General features: G+C 40.5%; 1 protein-coding gene across 1 annotated transcript in view; it reads right to left on the reverse strand.

Annotated features, from left to right (window-relative positions):
• Positions 1–9,830: 9,830 nt before the first annotated feature.
• FAM8A1 (family with sequence similarity 8 member A1) overlaps positions 9,831–22,313 on the reverse strand; it is a 95,069-nt gene continuing 82,586 nt past the window's right edge. Inside the window, exons 3-5 of the mRNA XM_069218414.1 lie at positions 15,754–15,877; positions 14,616–14,755; positions 9,831–11,822 (exon numbers count right to left, since the gene is read on the reverse strand). Of these exons, the coding sequence (XP_069074515.1) occupies positions 11,678–11,822; positions 14,616–14,755; positions 15,754–15,877 (409 nt within the window). The 3' untranslated portion in view covers positions 9,831–11,677. The remainder of the gene's footprint in view (positions 11,823–14,615; positions 14,756–15,753; positions 15,878–22,313) is intronic.

Genomic DNA, 22,313 nt, shown 5'->3' on the forward strand with positions numbered 1-22,313 from the left:
TATGTTTCTTGTGTAAATTGTGGGGAAAAATCTCCTGTACTTATACTCAGTTTTGCAAAGCACTTCCAATGAAGAAGCGAGGGGGTTTCAACCAGCTACTACTGGTTCTGGGAGTGTCCCCTCTCTTCCTCCAGCACAGGCTCCAAACATCAGTTGGGGGGTAAACTACCCTTATGTGTGGGGCCAGGGCACAGCCTTTACAGATGCATGTGTGCCCCGCCTCCCCCTTCTCTCAGCCCAAGAAGGCTATTTAAAATGCAGATGCACCTCTGTGAAACCTCCACCCTCCTTGTGTACAGGCTGTCTAAAAAGTATGCAAAAAGCCCAACTGTCACTCAGCCTAGACGTGGATTGGAGTCAAGCTGCAAAACACCAGTCTAAAGCACAGAGAAATGGTCACTTTCTAGAAGTGGCATTTCTGTAATGATAATAAAAAAAAACACCTACACCAGTAGTCAGCATTTCTCACTACCATTACAACCATAATAAATATGCCTAAGGCTATCCCTCAGAAGTCAGACAATACCCTCTAGACATAAGGCAGGGTATTTCCAATGCAATCTTATGAGAAGGCTGCACTTAAAGCAGTGAGAAATCAAATAGGCTGTTTGTCACTACCAGGACAGCCCACGCTACCAGGGACATGTCCTGCCTTTTACATACATCGCACCGTGCCCACAGGGCTACCTGGGGCCTACTTTAGGGGTCACTTACATGTAGTAAAAGGGGAGTTCTGGGCCTGGCAAGTAAATTTAGAATCCAGGTTCTCAGGAATAAGGCCAGGTGCGGTCCAGGTCTCGCCCGAAATTCTGCTGCACAACTGTGCAGCGCTGTATGCGCACCCCTGGTCATCCCTGCTTGTTCCAAGAATGGCCATCAGCGTCATCTGGCCTGTGGTAAAGCTCACGTAGCTGCAGGTTCAGGGCATTGGTGGACAAGATGCACTTATCAGTGCTATCCTATGAAGGGACTACATTTCCCATGTTTTTAGAGGCACGGCCATCTTGGGGTGTGGCAGGCCTATAAAGCCCAGCCACACCCAAGCACGTTGCTCACTATTTTGAAGACTTCGATGCAGCCAGACCTCGTGGAGGATTCTCTGGAAAAGTCCAGAGTTTCTGAATGGCAGAGTATCGTCTAACCAAAGTCCATGGTGCATCCAAAAACGAGTAGGTCGTACTCGTAGTGATAAGGCCTTGCTGAATCCAAGTTTGAAGGAAGTTATTACTTCCAAGAGGTAACACACTTTGTGCACATGTAATTCATGGTGTTTCCGTTCACAGATGTAAAGCGCTCTTTGGGCTCAGTGATTCAAAGCGTTTCAGTTCACAGAGATAACTCGCTTTGTGCACACGTAATTCAAGGTGTTTCCGTTCACAGATGTAAAGCGCTCCTTTGGCTCAGTGATTCAAAGCGTTTCAGTTTACGGAGATAACGTGCATTGTGCACATGTAATTCATGGTGTTTCCGTTCACAGATGTAAAGCGCTCTTTTGGCTCAGTAATTCCAAGCGCTGCAGTTCTCAGACGTAAAGCACTCTGGGCATGGTAATTCAGGCGCTTCAGTACCCAGATATACAGCGCTTCAATTTACAGAAGAAAAAGGTTCTTGGCACAATGATCTAAGTGATTTAGACAACTTGAGTAAAAGAGCTTCCTGGTGTTATTAAGTAAGGCGCTTTAGGTTTTAATAAGTAAAACCTTTTTGACATTTATTATTATGAATGTGAAAGTATTTTGGAGATGAACCAATCAAAGTTTTCATTGTTCTTTGAATAACTTAAGATATGAAAAAACATATTTAAGTCTTTGAGATTTTCTAAGTCATGATCAAAGGTTTATGTTGTGAATACATAAATGTTACAGGATTGATATTCTGTGTAAAATCATAATTCAACGTTCTTGCCATCTCTTGAATCTGAGGTTGTGTTTTACAGAAGAGGTCTCCACCTGATATCTCGGAGACACATTTAGTCAAGAGTCTATAAATGATTTACGTTTTCTATGAATGAGTAAATGCATATTGTTCTAACCTTTCCTTTTCAGATCTCTCTCCCTGCTGTTCCCTTCCCTAATTCCCTACCCCCCCGACTGACTTCACCATAACTCTGTGCTATAATAGCATTCTGAGTTGGTGGCGCCGGGAGGTGGGCCTTTTGTTCAGCAACGTGCAGATCCCGAGGAAAGGACCCCATGCCAGAATAGTGAGCCCACGAGTTTTATACTTTCCTCTTGGTCTGTACGGGGCTGCGCAAAATGGCCACCTTAGATACCCTTATGCAAGTAGTAACTCAGATGCAAAGGGATTTGACAGACTTAAAAAATTTAACAGCTGATTTAGTGAATAAAGTAACTCAGTTACATTGTAAAGTAGATAGTTCTGAATCTGAGTCTCGTACTACGCCTCCTGCATCTACTGACATAGCTGTGAATGTGCTGACACAGATTCCTTTAGCTGCACCAGAGAGGTTTTCTGGGGACCCCAATAAGGTTCACATTTTTTTGACACAGGTGGAATTACATTTTACATGTCGGCCTAGTGCTTTTCCGGATGTATCATCTAGAAATGCATTTCTTATATCATACCTGAATGGTGATGCATCTTCTTGGGCAGTGCCATTACTCCGATTAGAAAGACCTCTTTTATACAACTGGCGTCGCTTTGTAGAAGAATTCGTAAAGGTTTTTGACAGACGCGCAATCACTATGACTGCAGACAAAGAGTTATTAGAATTACGTCAAGGAAATAAAGACTTGATAACGTATTTGTCCCACTTCAACCGGTTAGTGGTGGAAACTGCTTGGCCGGAGGAAAAAAGGTCAGCAGTATTTTATCAGGGGCTAAAAGATGTATTGGCCCAAGTTAAACCACAACCAGAAACTTGTACTGATTTAATTAATCTAACCCTACGGATAGATCACAGACTTTCGGAAAGGAAAGGAGCAAGGAAAAAATGGGAAAAAACTAATTGGCGAATGGAAAGATCCAGACACTTTCAATTGTCTTCAGATTCTATGATACAACTGATGGATATAGGAACTGTTCGCTCACCACTGACCAAAGAGGAGAAAGTCTTGCGACGAAAAAATGGTCAGTGTTTGTATTGTGGAAAAAAGGGTCATTTTATAAGAGAGTGCCAAAAGAAACCCAAAGGGAAGATTGATCAAACAGTTGTGACAAAGAAAAAGATAGCAGTTGCTTCAGAAAATTCACAGGAAAACTAAAGTGCCCAAGAAAAATGAAGGGGACCTCTTGGGCAAATTGACAATCCCTTCAGTGTGCTCTTGCACAAATCGTTATGTCAAACATTTCCGAATCTTAGTACAAATGACTCCGCGGGGAAAAAGACATAATGTTCAAGTTTTAATTGATTCAGGGGCAACAGGAAATTTTGTGGACCAACAGACTGCACTAGACCTGCATATACCCAGTGTCAAGAAAAAGGTTCCAGAAGTCGTGTATTGAGTTGATGGAAGTGAGTTGGCAGGAGGCTCCATTACTAACCAAACCTCACGAATACAAATGATTTGTAAAAATAGAAGAATCAGAGTCACTATGAGATAATTCGTTTTGATATAATTCAAGCACCTCAATATGGTTTCATACTAGGAATGCCGTGGTTAATATTACATAATCCATGCATAGACTGGCGCAACCAGGTTTTGCGTTTTTCCTCTTCTTGTGCAAAGAAATGTTTTCAATCAAAACAAAACAAAGAAGGAAATCTTCAACACTCCATAGCTACTGCAGTTGAAAAGGAAATCGAGTTACCATCACAGTATGCTGAATATACTGGTGTTTTCAGTGAAAAGAAAGCAAGCTCATTACCACCTCGCAGGCCGTACAATTGTCAGATCGATCTTGTACCTGGCACCAATATACCAAATTGTAGGATCTATGCACTATCAGAGAAAGAAAATCAAGTCCTACGAAAATGCCTTGATCAATGTTTAGTCAACATGCTAATCCGGCCATCACGATCCCCAGCGGCTTCTCCACTATTTTTTGTACCTAAAGCAAATGGCGATTTGAGACCTTGTATTGACTTTAGAGCATTTAATAAGATCACAGTTAAGAATAAATATCTACTACCTCTCATACCGGTCTTGTTAGACCAGGTAAAATCCGCCGTCATCTATACTAAACTTGACTTACGAGGTGCTTATCACCTAGTTCGAACTCGAGAGGGAGATGAGTGGAAAACGGCTTTTAAGACTTGATATGGCCTTTTTGAGTATTTAGTAATGCCATTTGGTCTGTGTAATGCCCCAGCAGCCTTTTAATATTTCTTAAATGATGTTCTAAGAGAATATCTAGACATCTTTGTCATCGTTTACATTGATGATATTCTGATTTATTCAAACTCTGAAGATATACATGAAGAACATGTTAAAAAAAAGTGTTAAAAACTCTACAAAAACATGTCAGGAATAGAACCATGCGCGGTCCAGGTCCTGCCCGAAACTCCGCTGCGTGGCTCTGAGGCGCTTTCTGCGCACCACTTGTCATCCCCTCTTGCGCCAAAGGTGGTCATCAACATCGTCTGCCCTGTGGCAAAGCTCATAGAGCTGCAGGTTCAGGTCATTGGTGGACAAGATGCACTTATCAGTGCTATTCCGTGAAGGGACTACAATTCCCATGTTTTTAGAGGCAGCAGCCATCTTGGGGTGTGGCGGGCCTGTAAAGCCCAGCCACACCCAAGCATGTTGCTCATTATTTTGAAGACTTCGATTCAGCCAGACCTCGTGGGGATTTCTATGGAGAAGAGCAGAGTTCCTGAATGGCAGAGTGTCATCCAACCGAAGTATCCTTGTTTCCATGGTGCATTCAAAAACGAGTAGGTCGTACTCGTAGCGGTAAGGCCTAAGTTTGAAGGAAGTTGTTAATTCCAAAAGGTAAAGCGCCCCTTAGCATAACGAGCAAAGCGTTTCAGGACACACTGGTAAAGCGCTCCGGGCACGACATTTAAAGCTCTTCAGTTCACAGGAGTAAAGCGCACTTGCCATGGTATTCAAAGCGCTTCAGTTCACAGGAATAAAGCACCCTTGGCATAGTATTCAAAGCGCTTCAGTTCACAGGAGTAAAGCGCCCTTGGCATGACATTTAAAGCGCTTCAGTTCACAGGAGTAAAGTGCACTTGGCATGGTATTCAAAGCGCTTCAGTTCACAGGAGTAAAGTGCACTTGGCACGACATTCAAAGCGCTTCAGTTCACAGGAATAAAGCGCCCTTGGCACAGCATTCAAAGCGCTTCAGTTCACAGGAGTAAAGCGCCCTTGGCACGACATTTAAAGTGCTTCAGTTCACAGGAGTAAAGCGCACTTGGCACGACATTCAAAGCGCTTCAGTTCATTGGAAGTAAAGCGCCCTTCGCACAGCAATCAAAGCGCTTCAATTCATATGGGTAAAGCGCCCTTGGTCCAATAATCAAGGCGCTTCAGTTTACAGGAGTAAAACTTTCAGGCCTAGGTGGCAAATGTGAAAACATCTCAAAGATAAACAAATCATAGTTTCATTGTTTTTAGAAGCATAATATGTGAGAGACATATTTAAGTCTTTGATGATATGTGAGATACATATTTAATTCTTTGCGAATTTCTAGACTGAGATCAAACGTTTTATGTTTATGAATGCATAGTAGTTGCATGATTGATGTTCAGAGTATGTCCAAGGTCCCAGCTCTTGCCTTCTCAAGGTTCAGAGGTCTCAGTTCGTTCTTGTTCCATGATTCAGAGAAGGGTCACGCCCAGTTTTGTTTAATGCTCACGACATCCTGAAGTATCATGATTTTACCAATTGTTCTTGTTCCATGATTCAGAGAAGGGCCACGCCCAGTTTTGTCTAATGCTCATGACATCCTGAAGTATCATGATTCTACCAACACTTGCATTCACGGAGATGCCTTTGTCTATTCCATAAGGGTCTCAACTCTTGCCCTCACGGAGACGCCTTTGTTTATTCCATAAGGGGCTCAAAACTTGCACACACGGAGATGCCTTTATCTATTCCATAAGGGTCTCAACACTTGCACACACGGAGACGCCTTTGTCTATTCCATAAGGGTCTCAACACTTGCACACACGGAGACGCCTTTGTCTATTCCATAAGGATCTCAACTCTTGCACTCACGGAGACGCATTTGTTTATTCCATAAGGGTCTCAACTCTTGCACACACGGAGACGCCTTTGTCTATTCCATAAGGGTCTCAACACTTACATTCACAGAGACGCCTTTGTCTAAATGTATAATTGAATGTTAATGCTGTTATGAACAAGTATATGCATACATGCTTAACCATTTTTCCTTTTCAGATCTCTCTCCCTGCTGTTCCCTACCCTAATTCCCTTCCCCCGGACTGGCTTCACCATAACTCTGTGCTATAATAGCTTTCTGAGTTGGTGACGTCGGAAGGTGGGCCTGTTGTTCGGCGGCGTGCAGATCCCGAGGAAAGGACCCCGTGACACAGGTCCCCAGTGGCAGCAAACTGCGCACACAGGTCCTGCGCTAGCAGGCCTGAAACAGGTTTGAAAGGCTACTTCAGTGGGTGGCGCAAGCAGCGCTGCAGGCCCACTAGTAGCATTTAATTTACAGGTATAGAGATACCACCGTACAAGGGATTTACAGGTTAATTAAATATGCCAATTAGGTATAAGCCAATCATACTAAGTTTACAAGGGAGAGCACATGCACTTTAGCACTCATTAGCAGTGGTAAAGTGCCCAGAGTCATAACGTCAGGCAAAAAGGGTCAGAAAAATTAGGAGGAGAAGGCAAAAAGTTTGGAAATGACCCTGTAGAAAGGCCCAGTTCCAACACAAACCATTACATGACAAACTAGAAAATAAATAATTCCATCACTTAAAAGTCTAGATACAGAGATTAAACACCAAAGGAGTAAATCCATTGGCTAAACATATACACTAATGACATTAAAACCTTGTGGTAACTGTTCCTAGGTATCTATACATATCCGACCACCAGAAGAGTATACAATGGCTAAACCTTTTACATTAATAATATTAAACCTTTTTGCAACAGTTCATAGATTTAATTTCTATACACATCAATCATTTGACTCTAAATGGAAAGTGCATACAGTGCTGTACACATCAATCAATCATTTGACTCTGAATGCAAATTCCATTTAGTGCAGTGCATGCAGTCCCAGTAAGCAAAATAGCTATGTCGGGCCTTTGTCTACTCCTCAAGGGCTAGACCAGAGTATGAGAACACATTTCAATAGCTTACTATGGTTCACATACATCATAAAAACAGATAAGATGTAGGGAGAAACTGTGCAAAAAGGCAACAAATAAAGTGCAGGTGAACTACACAAAAATGTTGCATGTGCCACTATATTATACACAATATTCAACTTAACCAGGATACTTTTAATTTATAGGAAGTAGATTGGAATATGCGATGTCCATTGTATCTTCCTAGGTTTCTAATAGAAAGTCATACCTAAGATCTTACATCTCACAATAAAACAGTTCAACTGACCACTGGATAGCATATCATCCATATTCAGCATGGGCGTGCAGCCTCAGTCTGATGAAAAACATAAAAAATTTGCCAATTGCACACTGTGTTTTGTATGAAGATTTCCCTACACATCATGGGATCTGAAGTTTGAAGCAGCTGTGGTACGCAATCCAATGACAGGAGGATACCGAAGAAACGTACTTTTTATGAATTGTGAGTAGCAGATCGACAAGTAAGACATTGGGCCTGAGAAAATAACTATTTATGACTTGCCAAGAGTCAGCATGCTTTGCTATGTCCATTTTATTTTCAAGTAAAGAGATAAAACAAATATGCTTCTTAATTAACCTTTTGAATTCCTTCCCTGGGCCAGCAGCTGCCCAGAGGTTTGAGGCTTGTAAGGACTGTAGGCAGATCTCTGTGAGGTCATTCTCCTGAAGAGACACTCACCTCCTGCCAAATCAGATGGTTCAATGCCCCCTCCAAGGTGGCATTGAGAAAATGACGCACATTTAAAAATGCATCTTGCTTCACCACGGTCTGTTTTGGAAGGACAAATTTTAAGCATGCCTGCACTCGGGAGATGAATTTTGGAAGATCGAAAGTAAGTCAATATTTGTTTTGCAATAAGTTGACCTAGTAGTTCTGAATCCTTCCCTCTCAAGACTTCACTCCCGTAGGACAAAGAGGGAACCAGTTTGGTGCTTAAAATTGTCATCAAGGAACTATAGCTCGGGCCTTTCAGGGATTTGAAAGCACACAGAAAGCTTGGCTAAGAGCCTTTTGGATATGTGCTGTAGTTTGACTACAGAAATCATGAACTTATAAAAGCATAGGTTATGTTATATGGTGACGTGGGAGACGTTATTCACTCATTCCTGCATCCTATTATCTATCCTTTACACATTAAATTAACAGAGTGACAGTTACAACAATTTTTGAATGAGGATGGTGTTCTTTTAAACTCACAAAACATCAGCCTGAGGCCTGCTTGGCAACCATCAGGTACTCCCTAGGTCAAGGGTACCAGACGTCCATGACAGAAAAACAGAGAGCAAAAAAAGATGTCCCTAAACTGCTTTTCTCCCAGAAACCTGAGGCTTCTGGTATCTGTCTAAAATATTAATGATTACTGACCTCCAATCACAGGGCCAGTGCTGTACCCCTGTACTGAAAAGTTAAGGGCACTGAAATAGGTGCATGTTTCATACTAATTATGGCCAGGGGAGGGACTTTCTATCATGAGGGATATCATCATCAAGGTAACAAAAGGATGTCTCCGAGTTCATGAGTGTCTTATGAGCAGACGAGGAATGTTTAAGAGGCATCTGGCTACCATTTGAGTGACCTCCGAAAAGCATGCTCCTCAACCAGTGTTTGCCTGATCAGTCCGTACTGAGGATGTTTTAGGACCCACTGGAATAATTTAACTTGCAACAAAGTTTTCTGTTTTAAATACAATGTTACCAAGTTCTGCAATTTGCAAAGTTTCCCATTGCAAAGTTGTGTGTTACGGGACTGTTTTCACAGCAGAAAGATAATTTACACTGATTTCAAACCTGACACAAATGGAAATTGCATACAAAAATCCTTTGCAAGTTTACCTTTTGCTAATGTGACGGAAAGCATAAAATGCTGCAACATCACATTTTTCCATAGAATTTTGCAACGGTTTGAACTGTGCACACCCCTTCTTAGAACCAAATGGACTCCTCTGAAGTACTAAGATCTTAGGTATAGGACCTGGTGTAAGTCACACCTCTGCAGAGTGTTGATAAATCTTTACTAAGCTATATGACCCACGTGACAGGGATCACTAAACACCACTCCCTCCCTGCTACTGGAAACATCACAGCAGTTTTTTTGCCTATATATATCAAGCAAAGCACGGGCAAAACGTTCATTCAAACCTGTTGTTTAATCTTGAATGGACCCCATGGGAAATGATAGGCAAGCAAAGCTTCTCTGAAGGAAGACGGTGCTCTTTCTAACCAGCTCAATTAGCCTTTCCCAACTTATGCATGGAAACAAAAATATCAACCAAACATCATGAAATGTAATACAGTAGAGTAACTGTAGCATGGGCCAGACCAAACTTCAAAAACAGAGGCAATTCACACTGGTTTTGATCAGCGCTCCCCAGAAATATGCTTAGTCAACCGGCCCAACCAATGGTGTTAAAGAGCTGGAACGATACTTCTGCCCTTGCCCTTCATCATATTTTGTTGGTAGTCTCACAAATATGAATAGCAGATAAGTGTGGAGTTCTAAATTGCTGTTCATAAGGCACTATGTTTATCATGCCATAACTTTTAATGTGCTATTTACAATCCATGCAAACAAATACAACGTTGGAAAATAGCGACATTTATTTTATTGCAGGTATGTGTGTGTTTAATAACTTAAGTTCAATTGTGTTGATTTCACAGACATTTACAAAGCATTTACTGATATGCAAACAAAATTGATATAAAAATCTAACACTGTTGTGCAGTGTGCACATTTTTAATACTACTGTGTACATCATATGATTAATCAGGAGAAATTTTAGGTCAAAAAATATACTTTCATTTTGTAAATATGAAAACATTCTGCTGTAGTGCCATGAGTGAGAATAACCAATGGTCACTGTTTCAAATGCAATCAGGACGGTCACATGTGGAGAAAATCTTTTCGAGGCTTCTTAGTACTTCTCTACTAGCACACTTCATCTAGCCCTCAGAAACCTGTGCCTAAACGTAAGGCTCTGTACCTATCAATAAAAGAGCCTTAAAGGGTTATAAAATGCTTGTGCTACACTGAGACCAAAAAAAGACATGGCTGAAAAAGAATCATTATATGCTTCATGGGTGCATCCCTCCCAATCGTAAGACAGCAACTAACCTAGAATTGAAACTCAGCGAACCTAATGTTTCCTTTAAACAGGATTACTCACATTAACAACACTTCATGCTGTAGTTTGCCTGCTTCAAACTTCTTTCAGGAAACTCAACAGAAACGGAGTAATATTATATAGTAATCTCTTTTCCCCCCACTTCAAGCAGTGACCCACGATGCCACGCCAAGTACTTGGAAATAGAGGAAAGAAGAAGTCTTGAATATGCTGATGCAAAGCATAAGATCGATTACTGTGGATATTAATAGTCATGACACAAAATATGACAGACCAATAGCACTTGAATTAAGCACAATTAAATAGTGGTAGGTTGGAACAGAAAACTGATTAAATAAATACACCTCCGAAAAGGCTTCAAGTGTCATAAAGGTAAGCGACTAATTGCACATTTTGCACTGCTGTCCTGGAAATGGCTCCTTCTCCTCTATGGATTCTAAAAGACATTTCTTGGTTTTAAATACAATTACTAAACATGTCCTATTTTACTAAGACATAAAGTAGCTAATTATTCATAGTTGTATTGCTGTCAGTTAGAGAGCTTTTAAAACAGCCTGGCCAGCCAGCTCTGTGGCTCACTGGTAAGTGATATGCTTTTGATGTCTGAACCTCATATCCTTTTGATCGTACAATGGTTAGTGCTTATGAGCACTGGGCAAACAACATGGTGTAGCGGTGTCATTTAGCTCCTCAAGACTATAGTAAAGATTACAAGCCAGGATCTTGAACTGAACCAGTAGCCTCACTCCCTCTGCCAGAGGGCATATTAGTGATCATCTGCTCCAGCAAAAAGCAGAGAGAAAAGGACTGCCAGTCAAAAGCTAGTTTAAGAGCTATGGACTCTGAAGGAGAGCTTAAAGGATGCTCAAGTGCGCATACAACAAGAATTGAAGCTGGATTTTGTCTGTTTCACTCAAAGTGGTTTATGTACAGTGTCAATACTCATCGTCAATCCCATTTTGTAGCTCTGACATGAAAGGTGTAAAGATGAGAATCATATTACTGGCATCCAAAACATTATGAGATCATACATTCCTGGAAAATCCAACATTTTGAAATAACAACAAAGTTCTTTAGATCTCCTATGGAAAAAAATCTTTGGCAAGTTCAAGCAGTATCAACATTTGACACACGACATACACCAATACAGTGAGGGATGGACACAAGGGGCTTCCTCTCTCCTAGTCCCTTTGTAGTCATTAAATTTATCATGCAAAATACTGAAGGTCTTGCTTCCAAATTTCATATTTTGTAGCTTTGAAACAAAGCATGAAATGGACGAAGGGCATCTCCAAGAACGTCATCTTGTCCGGTTTCTTTTCACTACGATGGTGCCTGCGACAATGTCATAAGCTGTTCGGTTGTGTTGGAAGAACAGTAACGTGATGAAAGCAGGAAAGAAGAAAGCAATTGAAAAGTTCTTGATCAATGCACGAATCGTCGACCTGAAATTAAAAAATAAATGCTTTTAAAACACCTGTGTTCATAGTATCATACTTACATTTCATACCAAATACATCACCTGGTATCTTCCTCATTTTTCATATAAAATTTAACAATTGCCTTCCGAATCCAACCTTAACCACAAGGAACAGAAAAACTACAAAAAAGCTACTTAGCTATAAAGCTGTCTCTAATCACCATTTCCTTTGACAAATTTAACAAATTTGCTTTAAAGGAACACATTTCATCTCCTACCTCTGCAATGCATCCTGTTTTTAAAATTGTAATCGATTCGTTTTCGTTCCTTTACGGCAAAAAACAATGTCTGACGTTTCCATTCATCTGGTCTCTAAAGAGATCCACAGTATGTCATGACGTTCTAAAAAGATAAGCTATTAATGATTGTATTTTATGATAGCCAATTTACTATTGTTGTTTTTTCTGGGATCTACACAGCGCTGCAATACTACATAATCAATATAAATGGAGGGCTGCCAGAAAAGGGAAACGTTATTTTTCACTCTTGTTAACTTTGCAGTAATTCTTTAATTTAACCAGATTTGTCAGCGCTTTGATTAAAAGAACAAGATTGGCTTCTTATTATAAAATAGCTCAAGTTTGAACATATTTCTACTAAAACAAATGGGACAGCTTAAACCACCATGGCCAGTCTTCATGTCACAAGCTTCGATAAAAACACTGATTTGTAAATACAACATACTATGTCATGTCTTAGGAGGGCAACGTGTCCTTTCTCTGGTGACTTCATACAGCCTAAGCAGCGTGTCAGTGGCTGTGCGCCATCTTTAAAGCAAACTACTGTATGAGGTATGCTGTGTCTGGCGTCCTCTGCTGAATGCCTCTGCTTGGCATACCTTGATGGACAGAGCTGTTGGAAAAAAACTTGGTAGCAGACTATATTGTGTTCAGTTGTCTAATGTGGACTTGGTGAGAGAGAGGTGAGTGAGGGAGTAAAAGGGGAGTATGTGTCACACAAAGGGTAAGTAAATGAAGTCCTTGTGATAATGTCTCTTTGATATTCTAGAATTTCTGAGGGCTTGGATCCTGTCAGATACTAATCCATGCATTTATCTGTATGTTATTGCATTTATGACTGCTTCTTCCTAATATGCCTCTGAAACAGCTCTTCACCAATGGAGCTTACAGTTACTATGTAAAAAAGTAAAACCCCACACAAATCCCGGAAGGCAAAGTGCCTCTGGCTAAAAACTCCAGACTCACGGAAGGTGTCACACATGACATGGGGCAGCTTGACAGCAGTGAAGCCACCTGTCACGTCTGACAGTCGGTCAAACTTGCAGCTGAAACTATGACGTCAGCCATACCATTGACAGGAGTTAACGACGGTCCATCAGAATCATGTTTAAGTACAGTAGGGCTGGTCAAAAGGCAGTAATGTTACTTTGTGAAATACCAATAGATTTTTTTTCACATTCAGTCCCACGTCCGACCAGCGACTGATTTAGCAGAAGTATGCCCGGGCAGTCAATCATATCTGAAAAGCAGACTTGGCTGTGACAGAACCAGTCCTATGCAGTATTCCATCTGAAAAGGTGACACATTTGGAGCAGTCTCATACTCATACATACTGATTAACGCCACCCAATCTATACTGCATCGCATGATGAAAAAGTAAACATAAAAACACTATAACGAGTATTAGTGAAGCACAAGGTTAATTGCGGGCCAATTGGCAATATGGACAGACATCAAATGTTTATTGTTGCCTAACTCCAATGACATTTCTTTTGTCAACGGATCAAAGGATGAATAGACCCACTGTGATCTGATTCTACAACCATAGCTTTAAACACAGACCCCTGCGGGCACTAGCAGTGAGCCCTCAGCCCCAGTTTGACAGCTTAATAGAAAATTCAATTTTTACAAATAAAAAAAAAAACTGTACCCAAAACACATTTTACTCCTCCTAGAATTGTCTCCTACTTTTTAAACAGCAGTTTTTTTTTTCTTCCCCGTACATTCTACTTTATTCTTACCCTTATTCTTTTCTTTGTACTTACCTTCTCTTTTTGGCTCTTTAGCTTTCCTTCCCTCTCTGGGTTGCAGCAGACATTTTAAAAAAACTGCGAACCTATTTTCTATTTAACTTCTTTCCCTTTTTCCATATATGTAAGATACTATGAATTGTAGGAACAAACATATTTCGAAGTTTTTATGTTTGTGGTTAGATCGGACATGGGATTCAAACCATGGTCAAGAGTACCTTAAATTAAATGGAAATTCTTCAACCTAGCTTTGTCAGGCTGAATTCTCCATAATGGGTTTCCGTCATAATGACAGAATATCTGGAAAAAATATTACAGATCATAATCAAGGCAGGGCTACGCAGGACATCATTGAGTGCCTATGTGGCTTGCTCTAAAGCAAAAAAAAAAAAAAAAGAAAAAAAAAAAAAAAAATAGAGAACAAGCAACGGTTTGCATCGCCTCCCACAGTGTAACAATTAGTTGTTTGAATGTTTCATCAAACAAGCATTTTCCACCTCGGTAATCCCAGACATCTTTGGTTGGAAACAGAGACAAAAATGTGCATTCTAGGAGGTTACCAAACACTGGCTCCACAGTCCAATTGAATAAATAGAACTTCTGGAGCTGAAATTTACTTGAAAATGATGTGATTTTCTAAAATAAAGAAGACAATTTCCTCTTATACAGTAGCATATCCTCAGTCAGAACACAGTAACGGTAGGACACAGTAATACACATAAGCCATGCATTCTTACTATACAAGTGTTAGAAAAATTGAGTACATACGCTGTCAGGCAAACATTTGTGGAAGGAATAACCAAAACACGGTTGGGTGCCAAAAGCACTGATGTATCGCATGTCACAACCCGAAGGCCAAGCAGAAATTTTCCTGGTGTGGCGCCGCCTGCTCCCCAAATGCAGATAATCTTCAAAATGAAAAGAAAAAATAAATAAAAATAATAGTCAAAATCACCACATACTTAAGACTTTCTTTTGTAGGAATTTTTAGAATAGCCAGTACTACAAGTTACAAAGATTGTGTCGATGTGACAAGAGGTGGGTAAGACAAATGAGAACATGGTGACAAACTAGATCATTAAACAGATAACTGAGAGGAGAGGGCATCAAGTTCATATAAAAAGACAACAATCATCATCACTCTTTCCTCGAGCCCCTCAGGCGAAAGCCATTGGCAACTCAACCTGGTGTCAGGCATCATCAAGTCTCAGCAGAGTTGGAACACTGACTTACAAAACTGCCACCAAAAAATAAATATGGATATCAATTCAGAAACTTTCTTTGTGCACCCAAGTAGAACTTTTGCACTAAGAAGCATTTGTGAAATTTTATGATCATAAAGCGTTCTTATGACACTGGAAAGAACAGGCTAGTGGCGTTCCCACTTATTGTAAACTTTACCTTGAAACTCAGCGTCTGTTGGTATTCACTTACAACTAGCTAGTAGTTCCCCACCCTGGAAATGCATGCAAATTTAATTCTCTGATAAACAGTTTAAGGGCATTTCAAGACGTTAAATGGAAGAGAACAAACGTGTATTTAAAGGAGGTATAAAGGAAAGCTTTGTGCAAACACAATAATAGCCTTCAGAAGAAAAGAAAATATAGTTAATAGTGCAAATACACAAAACCTCATAACTGTGCGACCTGGAGAACTCTTTGAAAGTTATAACTGTCACAAATTTCTTAGACACCTCCTGACATTTCTTTTGAATCCCATAAAAGACAGAAATCTCCTACAAATGTAGGTGTTAAACTACAGAGGTGGATTTGTAGTTTTACTAATAGGACTTTGTGAATCAAGACCCACGTTCTCCACAGTCAGGAAACCACTAAGGTGCTTTTGCAAGTTAAAAGTACCACATTGCCACTTCTCTGCACTTCATTCACATATTCAAGTAGTTTACCTCATAGAAACAGACCAACAATCTGTAGATTAGGGCGACAACCATCATCTTCTGCAAGTCTTCCATTGATGTGTCTTCGTCTATCTCTTCGATTATATAATGCATTGCAAACTTTGAAATGTCCCTGAAGCGGAAAAAAGACAATTTTACCCTAACACACTGAAGACTTAAATATATTCACTCACAATTATACTGTTGAGAATCATTCTCTAATCCAGTACAGTGTGCAGTTGAGGTAATATGATTTGCTGAGCATGTATTTAAGGGAATGTCACAAAGTGTTGTTTCGTTTGTTGGTCACATTTACATTATACTATCTTCCCACATGGGTTTTAGAACACACACGTAGTGCACATTAGCCAGTTGTAACTTGTAAATTCTCAATATAAACCCTAGCACCCGGTAGCCATTTTAGTTCACATGGTCCACTGTTATGAGACCATTTTTCTTACATTGGCCACTAAAGCGAAAGCCTGCACATCTTTGAAGCTGCCATCACCACTGCAGAGTGGCAGCATACATAACAAATCTTCATACTGCAGAATGTGTTTCCAAGCATCTCCTGACCTTCAATATGAAGCCCTCGTTCCAAGGATACTTAAGGTTCCAAAACATAATTCTCATGCACTACCTCATGCTGGAGAAGGAAAACCAGTTTTACTGTATACCTCAAATTATTGACAACACTTAAGACTTAGTTTACCGATGGAGGGTGGCCCTCGACAAGGAAAATTACCTTAGTTTAACAGATATTCAGGTTTCCCGTTTCCAAATATCAATCAGATGCAAGTCACTGTCTGTCAGACTTTGACCTGCTTAAGTCTATCCACAGCTTTCCCCAAGTGGTTAATTGTTATAAAGTGAGTAATGCATGTTTAACTTAGCGACTAAGGAGCCATGTGTCATCCCAGAATGGGAAATTCAGGTTATTCAAATACCATTTGAGTCTACATTCTGTACTTCTACATTATTTGTTTTGATAAAATATTTGATGTTCTCTTATAATGAAGTACAAATAAAACCTGTGGCTCAGCCCAAACATCAGCAGAAACACTGGAGACAACAGTCGTTTATTTACGAGATTAAACCATTTTCCCAATGTTAGATACTATCAACAAATCCTCTTGGTACCTGTGAACAGAAAAGCATAGCACTAGCTCAGCACTGACTTATCCAACGGGTCCAATATGTTGGAGCCAAACATCCTAAATCCATTTTAACATCTTTGGGCAGCCCCTGGCTTCATACACTAACCTTTTCACCTTGATGCACCCATTCATGTTGCTAAACCAGGCATCAAATTTGTTTGGACCATGGCTCCCCCCAAAGCAGTATTAAGTTGTACCTCCCCACTACATGTAATCGATCCATAGGATTTTAGAGTATTTAGGGAGGAGTCATCTCACTAACAACAGTTTCCCTTCCTGGGAACAGGCGATCCAGTCACTTCCTTTAGGTCTTTATGAACTGATATCCTGCACATGGGTATATGGCATGGTTTAGGGACCACATATATTGCTGCCCCTCAAACATTTATCATCTTGTACGTTCCCTATTTTATACAAGATGATGTGTGTAACAGAGCCTCCCAAACTCCTTGTAATACACCAGGGACAACTCTTCTTAGATTGATTATTGAATATATAGCTGGTTCATTCAGGCTTTCTGTGGCTATACTTAGTCACCAAAGAATTCCACAAGCTTATACCTTTAGCCAGAATGACATAAGTACACTTTCAGCCAGACTGGCTTTGTGCTTAGGAAACGTAAGGGCCTCTCGTTCTCTTCCACCAATATATCCCTTAACATAAGGCAGAGTTTTCTACACATTACCAATCATTTGCAGTGTAATCCATGGAGAGCTGAACTTTAATAAAACATGCCAAGTGTTTCCTCTTTTGGTTAACAACAGATACCCGTGCAAGACCGGGGGGAAATGGAGAAAAGCATTGCATGGATTTTTTCTTCTACTTGATTGGCGAGTCCACATAAGAAAACACCACAAATAATCTGGCCTTGTTCAGTAAACTAACTATCCATGAGTATGAATGTTGGCTCTCCAAAGCACTTTGATGTTACTTTGCTAATTTTATCTTTATTGCATTTTCAACTACAATATTTGCAAATAGGGGAAGAAACAGCTACAATAGATAAACTACTATAGGGAGGCTAAACCTGGGCAAAATTGTCTGCATTCCATTACCAGCAATCTGAGTCAGTCTTCGAAGTCCTCATTATTTTGATAGCATTAAACCTCCACTTCCTTGTTGCTGGAAAGAGACATATCCTGTGTTGTTCAATGTCCAAGACCTCTTTGCTTTTAACTGCTACAATAATCTTATGGCAAGACAGAAGGCTAGCATTATGCATAAACTTTTATTTACTTCCTTCTGAGCAGCAACCACTAAAAGTTCCAACAACAAAACACAACTGCATCACAATGAAAAAACAGAACTCTCAAGTCCACATAAATGTCCCGGACTTCGAAGTTCTTCCTCTTTTGTTTGCTGCTTCTGAGCAGATAAGTAGTACTTTTAGGCTTATGAAATTGTTGATGCATTACCGTGCCATTTTATTATTATTGAATTTGTAGAGTTATTTAGTATTACTGTCAATTATAAACTCAATTTATGGGTTTGAGGGTCAATATGTGAAGAAACTATGTACCATCACATTGAGTGTCTACATTGCATGTAGTTTGTTTATAACAGTGGTTAGAGTATTTACTATTTTAAAGCATACGGAAAAGATGATTTCAGCAAATGTTTAAAAGTCGCAATAGAAAAGCCTTACTTGGCCATTGGTAGCACATCTCGGCTTGCGGAGGTGTTGTTATCTCCATTGCATCAAATGTCAAATAAATCCTAGAATGCCATGTGCCAGAATATTACACGTGGCCGATGCATTGCACAGAATGTATCAGAAGCCACAGCGATCGGCTTCAAACAGTGTGCACTGAAGCATGCTAGTTTTTCAAAGAAATTGAGCTTGTTTGATATTAGGCACCTATGTGCTTGAGCAGGACTCGCATAGCTAAATCAGCTCGTCGGTTGCTAACCAGCAAACAGTACCAACAGTTTGGTCCGAAAGTAAGTGTGAAGGAATACGTGCTACGGTGGAAACTGATTTAATATATAAAGCAAAGTGAATTTTTATGAAATATAAGAATAATTATCAAATATTCTTACAGTGATTAGATTGAGGGCAATTCAGAATGTCAGAGAAGGAGTTTGTGCATGCTTCACAAGAGGAAGGAATAAGAAGGAATGTGTCTCAGACACTGCAACAGGCAGTTAAAGAGATAGTTCGAGAAGTTTTAAGACCAATGAATCTGGTAGAATTCAGGAGGACAAACAGTTCTTCTCAATTTCCGAAAGAGAGGCACAAAGCCGCAGGGACCCAGGTGCAAAACGCATGAGGAAGAGACAGCACTTATTAAAGTGGCTTGGGAAGAGGAGTCCCTAGCGGCTCAAAGAGAAGGAACGTCCAATGTTACGACCATGATGGGCAGCATAGCATTGAAATGGAGGGACACAAACTGAGTTTGATTAGGCAGAAGAGTCAAGAGTATGACAAATATATATTGGATTTAGACCATAAAAATTGTCTTGGCGATGATTTTGATGAGAACCTAAGGAGAAAGGAAAGAATATGGTGTTAGACACACGGAGAAATTGTTTGATCCTAGGGAGATAAAACATCCTACAAGTAGAGAATGGTGGGCATTAGACCACGAGGCTGATTACATTAGATTATGGCTCAGAAGGCCATTAGAAAAGGAAGAGAGGAATGTGTTAAGAGCAGAAAGTTCTTGCCCTATAATTGACAAGAAGGTCACCATAACTCCAAATATTGATCCGGCGATGATCACTTATTTATTTATAAAACGGGCAAAGATCTGTGGAAAGGGTTAGAGAAACCATGAAATCTTGCCAAGACAATGTTCTGGACATCCTTGGCCCGCTGGCAAGGACTTTGAATCAAATGTAACAAGCGTATATTGAAAGAACGGCGGTGAATGTCCACCTTTTACGAGGATGGTGCCAAAGGGCAATTCGTTTTTTGGGCAATGCCAATGCTGGGCTGTTAGCCGAAAGAAGAAAAAACATATTCATGCGCATTGATCTGAAACTAGCAGAATTAGCGTAAGGGAGTACATTGATGAGGACAAGGGCCTCTTATTTGGGGATGGCATGGTAAAGAACACTGCTAAGGGCCTCATTACAAGGCTGGTGGTCACCAAACCGCCAGACTCATGGTGGCGGTCGGACCACTGCGGCTGTGGCAGTCTGACCACCACATTACAAGTTTGGTGGTCGGACCGACGTCCGACTGCCGTCTCTGCCAGAATCCCAAATCCTGACAGGGTAATTGCATCATTTCTTGGATTTAATCAGCTGGTGCGGCGCTGAACTCAGCACCGCCCTGCTGATATCAACCTTGTTCTCTGCCAGCCTTTTCATGGTGGTGAGACCACCATGAAAAGGCTGGCGGAGAATAAGTGCAGGGGGCCACAGCAGGGCCCCTGCACTGCGCATGGGCAGTGGAGGGGCCCCCTGCCCAGCTTCATAGGAATGCACACTGTCTGCTTTGCTACTGCCATGGTGGTGGCGTCCTCCCTGTGAGTTTGGTGGTCCCGCGTTGAGACCGCCAAACTCTTAATGAGCCCCCAAGTATGTTCAAACCTTTAGAAGAAAAGAGTGTTCTCAGAGAACAGTTTTTATGGTCAGGCTGGGAGGAAGGAGCAATCTCCCTGCTGATGGTTCTTTAATACCCGATATTGCAGAAACCAGGGTAATGGATCTCAAGGAGGAAGCTACTGCAGGCATTTGTCTGGCTTCTATCCCCAGAGAGGAAGAGGTAATGGACCTAGAGCATTAAGGGCCAGACATCAAGGCCACAGCTTTTCAACGGGTCAAAGTGAGTATGAAGAGAAATTTCGGTTCTACTCAAGAAAGGGTTGGGGAAAGACTGAAATTGTTCATAGAACAATGGGAAAAAATCATGGACAACCCAAGGGTCATTTCAACTGTAACAGTTTGATAGATTTGGATAGGGAATCATATCAGGTAAAAGAGCCAAGAGAGTTACATTTTCAAAAGGATTTAAAGCATATTGTAACACAGGCGGTGACACAGATGTTAGCAAAAAATGCAATAGTGAAAAAAAAGGAGGACAGGATACGTTATGTCAGTACTCTTTTTTTTTTCTTGGGGGGAAAAAAGGGCAAAGGATGGAGACTTGTAATAAATTTGAGAGGATTAAACCAATTTGTAACATACAGACATGTCAAGATGGAAAGTATCTAACTCTTAAGGGACATGGTGTTAGAAGGAGACTGGACAGTCAAATCAGAGCTCAAGGATGCACACTTTACAATTCCAATTCATTTGGAAAGTGAAAATCTGTTGCAATTCTGATGGAAGGACCAGCTGTACCAATTTCAATATCTACCATTTGGTCTACTGCTATAGTGTTTTACAAATATTTTATGACCTGTGGTTGGTAATTGGAGAGAGGGTGGTGTGAGGATGATTGTTTATTTGGACGACATCTTGGTAATTAAGCAGAATGTAGAAGGATTGAAAGATTTTCTTATTATGGTAAGAGGTCTACTGCAATTGTCAGGGTTCATAGTCAACACAGAGAAGTCTGTTTTTATTCCAAATAAGACATTAAAATGTTTAGGTTTTGTTGTGGACACATTGAACGGTCAGTTGCAGCTTCTAGTAAGGAAAATAAAGAAGATAAAAGAGGAAATAAGAAAGTGATGAAGAAAGAGGATATAGATCTAAGAGACTTAACGCAATTGATTGGACTTCTGTCATCATCAATTCAAACAGTGTTTCCAGGTCCCTTACATTAGAGGCCATTAATGAGATTAACGAGAGCTGCATCAGCAGGAAGCTTATGGTATGGAGACAGGGTAGCATTAAATATGACTAGACTTTCTTCTGGAAACAGATGCCAGTATGTCAGGATGGGAGACAACTTGGTCAGGAAACAGGTGGAATTTTGAATATGTCAGAAAGGAAGGAAGGAACTTGTCAATTGTCTAGAATTGGAAGCAGGTTTGTTTAGCCTTTGCAGTTTCAGACAGTGTAAGGAAAGTCAGTATTGTTGAAAATAGACAATGTGACAGCAGTGACGGACTTGACAGTGAAGATTGGCAGACTTAGTAACAGAACTGTGGGATTTTTGTTAGGAGCATAAGATTGGGTTAAGAGCAGAATATTTTCCAGGAATGCACAATGTAGTGGCAGACTGGAATTTGAGGATCTAAACCGATTTCACTGAATGGAAATTGGATCTCGCTACTTCAAAAAGATTCAGAACTTGCTGGGTCCACTGGATATGGATCTTTTCGCATCCAGGTTGACTTGTCAGTTACCAAACTATGGGCCCGATTTAGATATTGGTAGACGAGTTATTCCGTCACAATGATGACGGATATCCCGTCTGCCAAAATCTAAATCTCCTGGGATATAACAGGATTTAGATTCCGGCAGATGGGATATCCATCAATGTTGTGACAGTGTAACTCGTCAACCAATATCTAA

Source organism: Pleurodeles waltl, chromosome 2_1 (genome assembly GCF_031143425.1).
Source record: "Pleurodeles waltl isolate 20211129_DDA chromosome 2_1, aPleWal1.hap1.20221129, whole genome shotgun sequence".
Taxonomy (NCBI): domain Eukaryota; kingdom Metazoa; phylum Chordata; class Amphibia; order Caudata; family Salamandridae; genus Pleurodeles; species Pleurodeles waltl.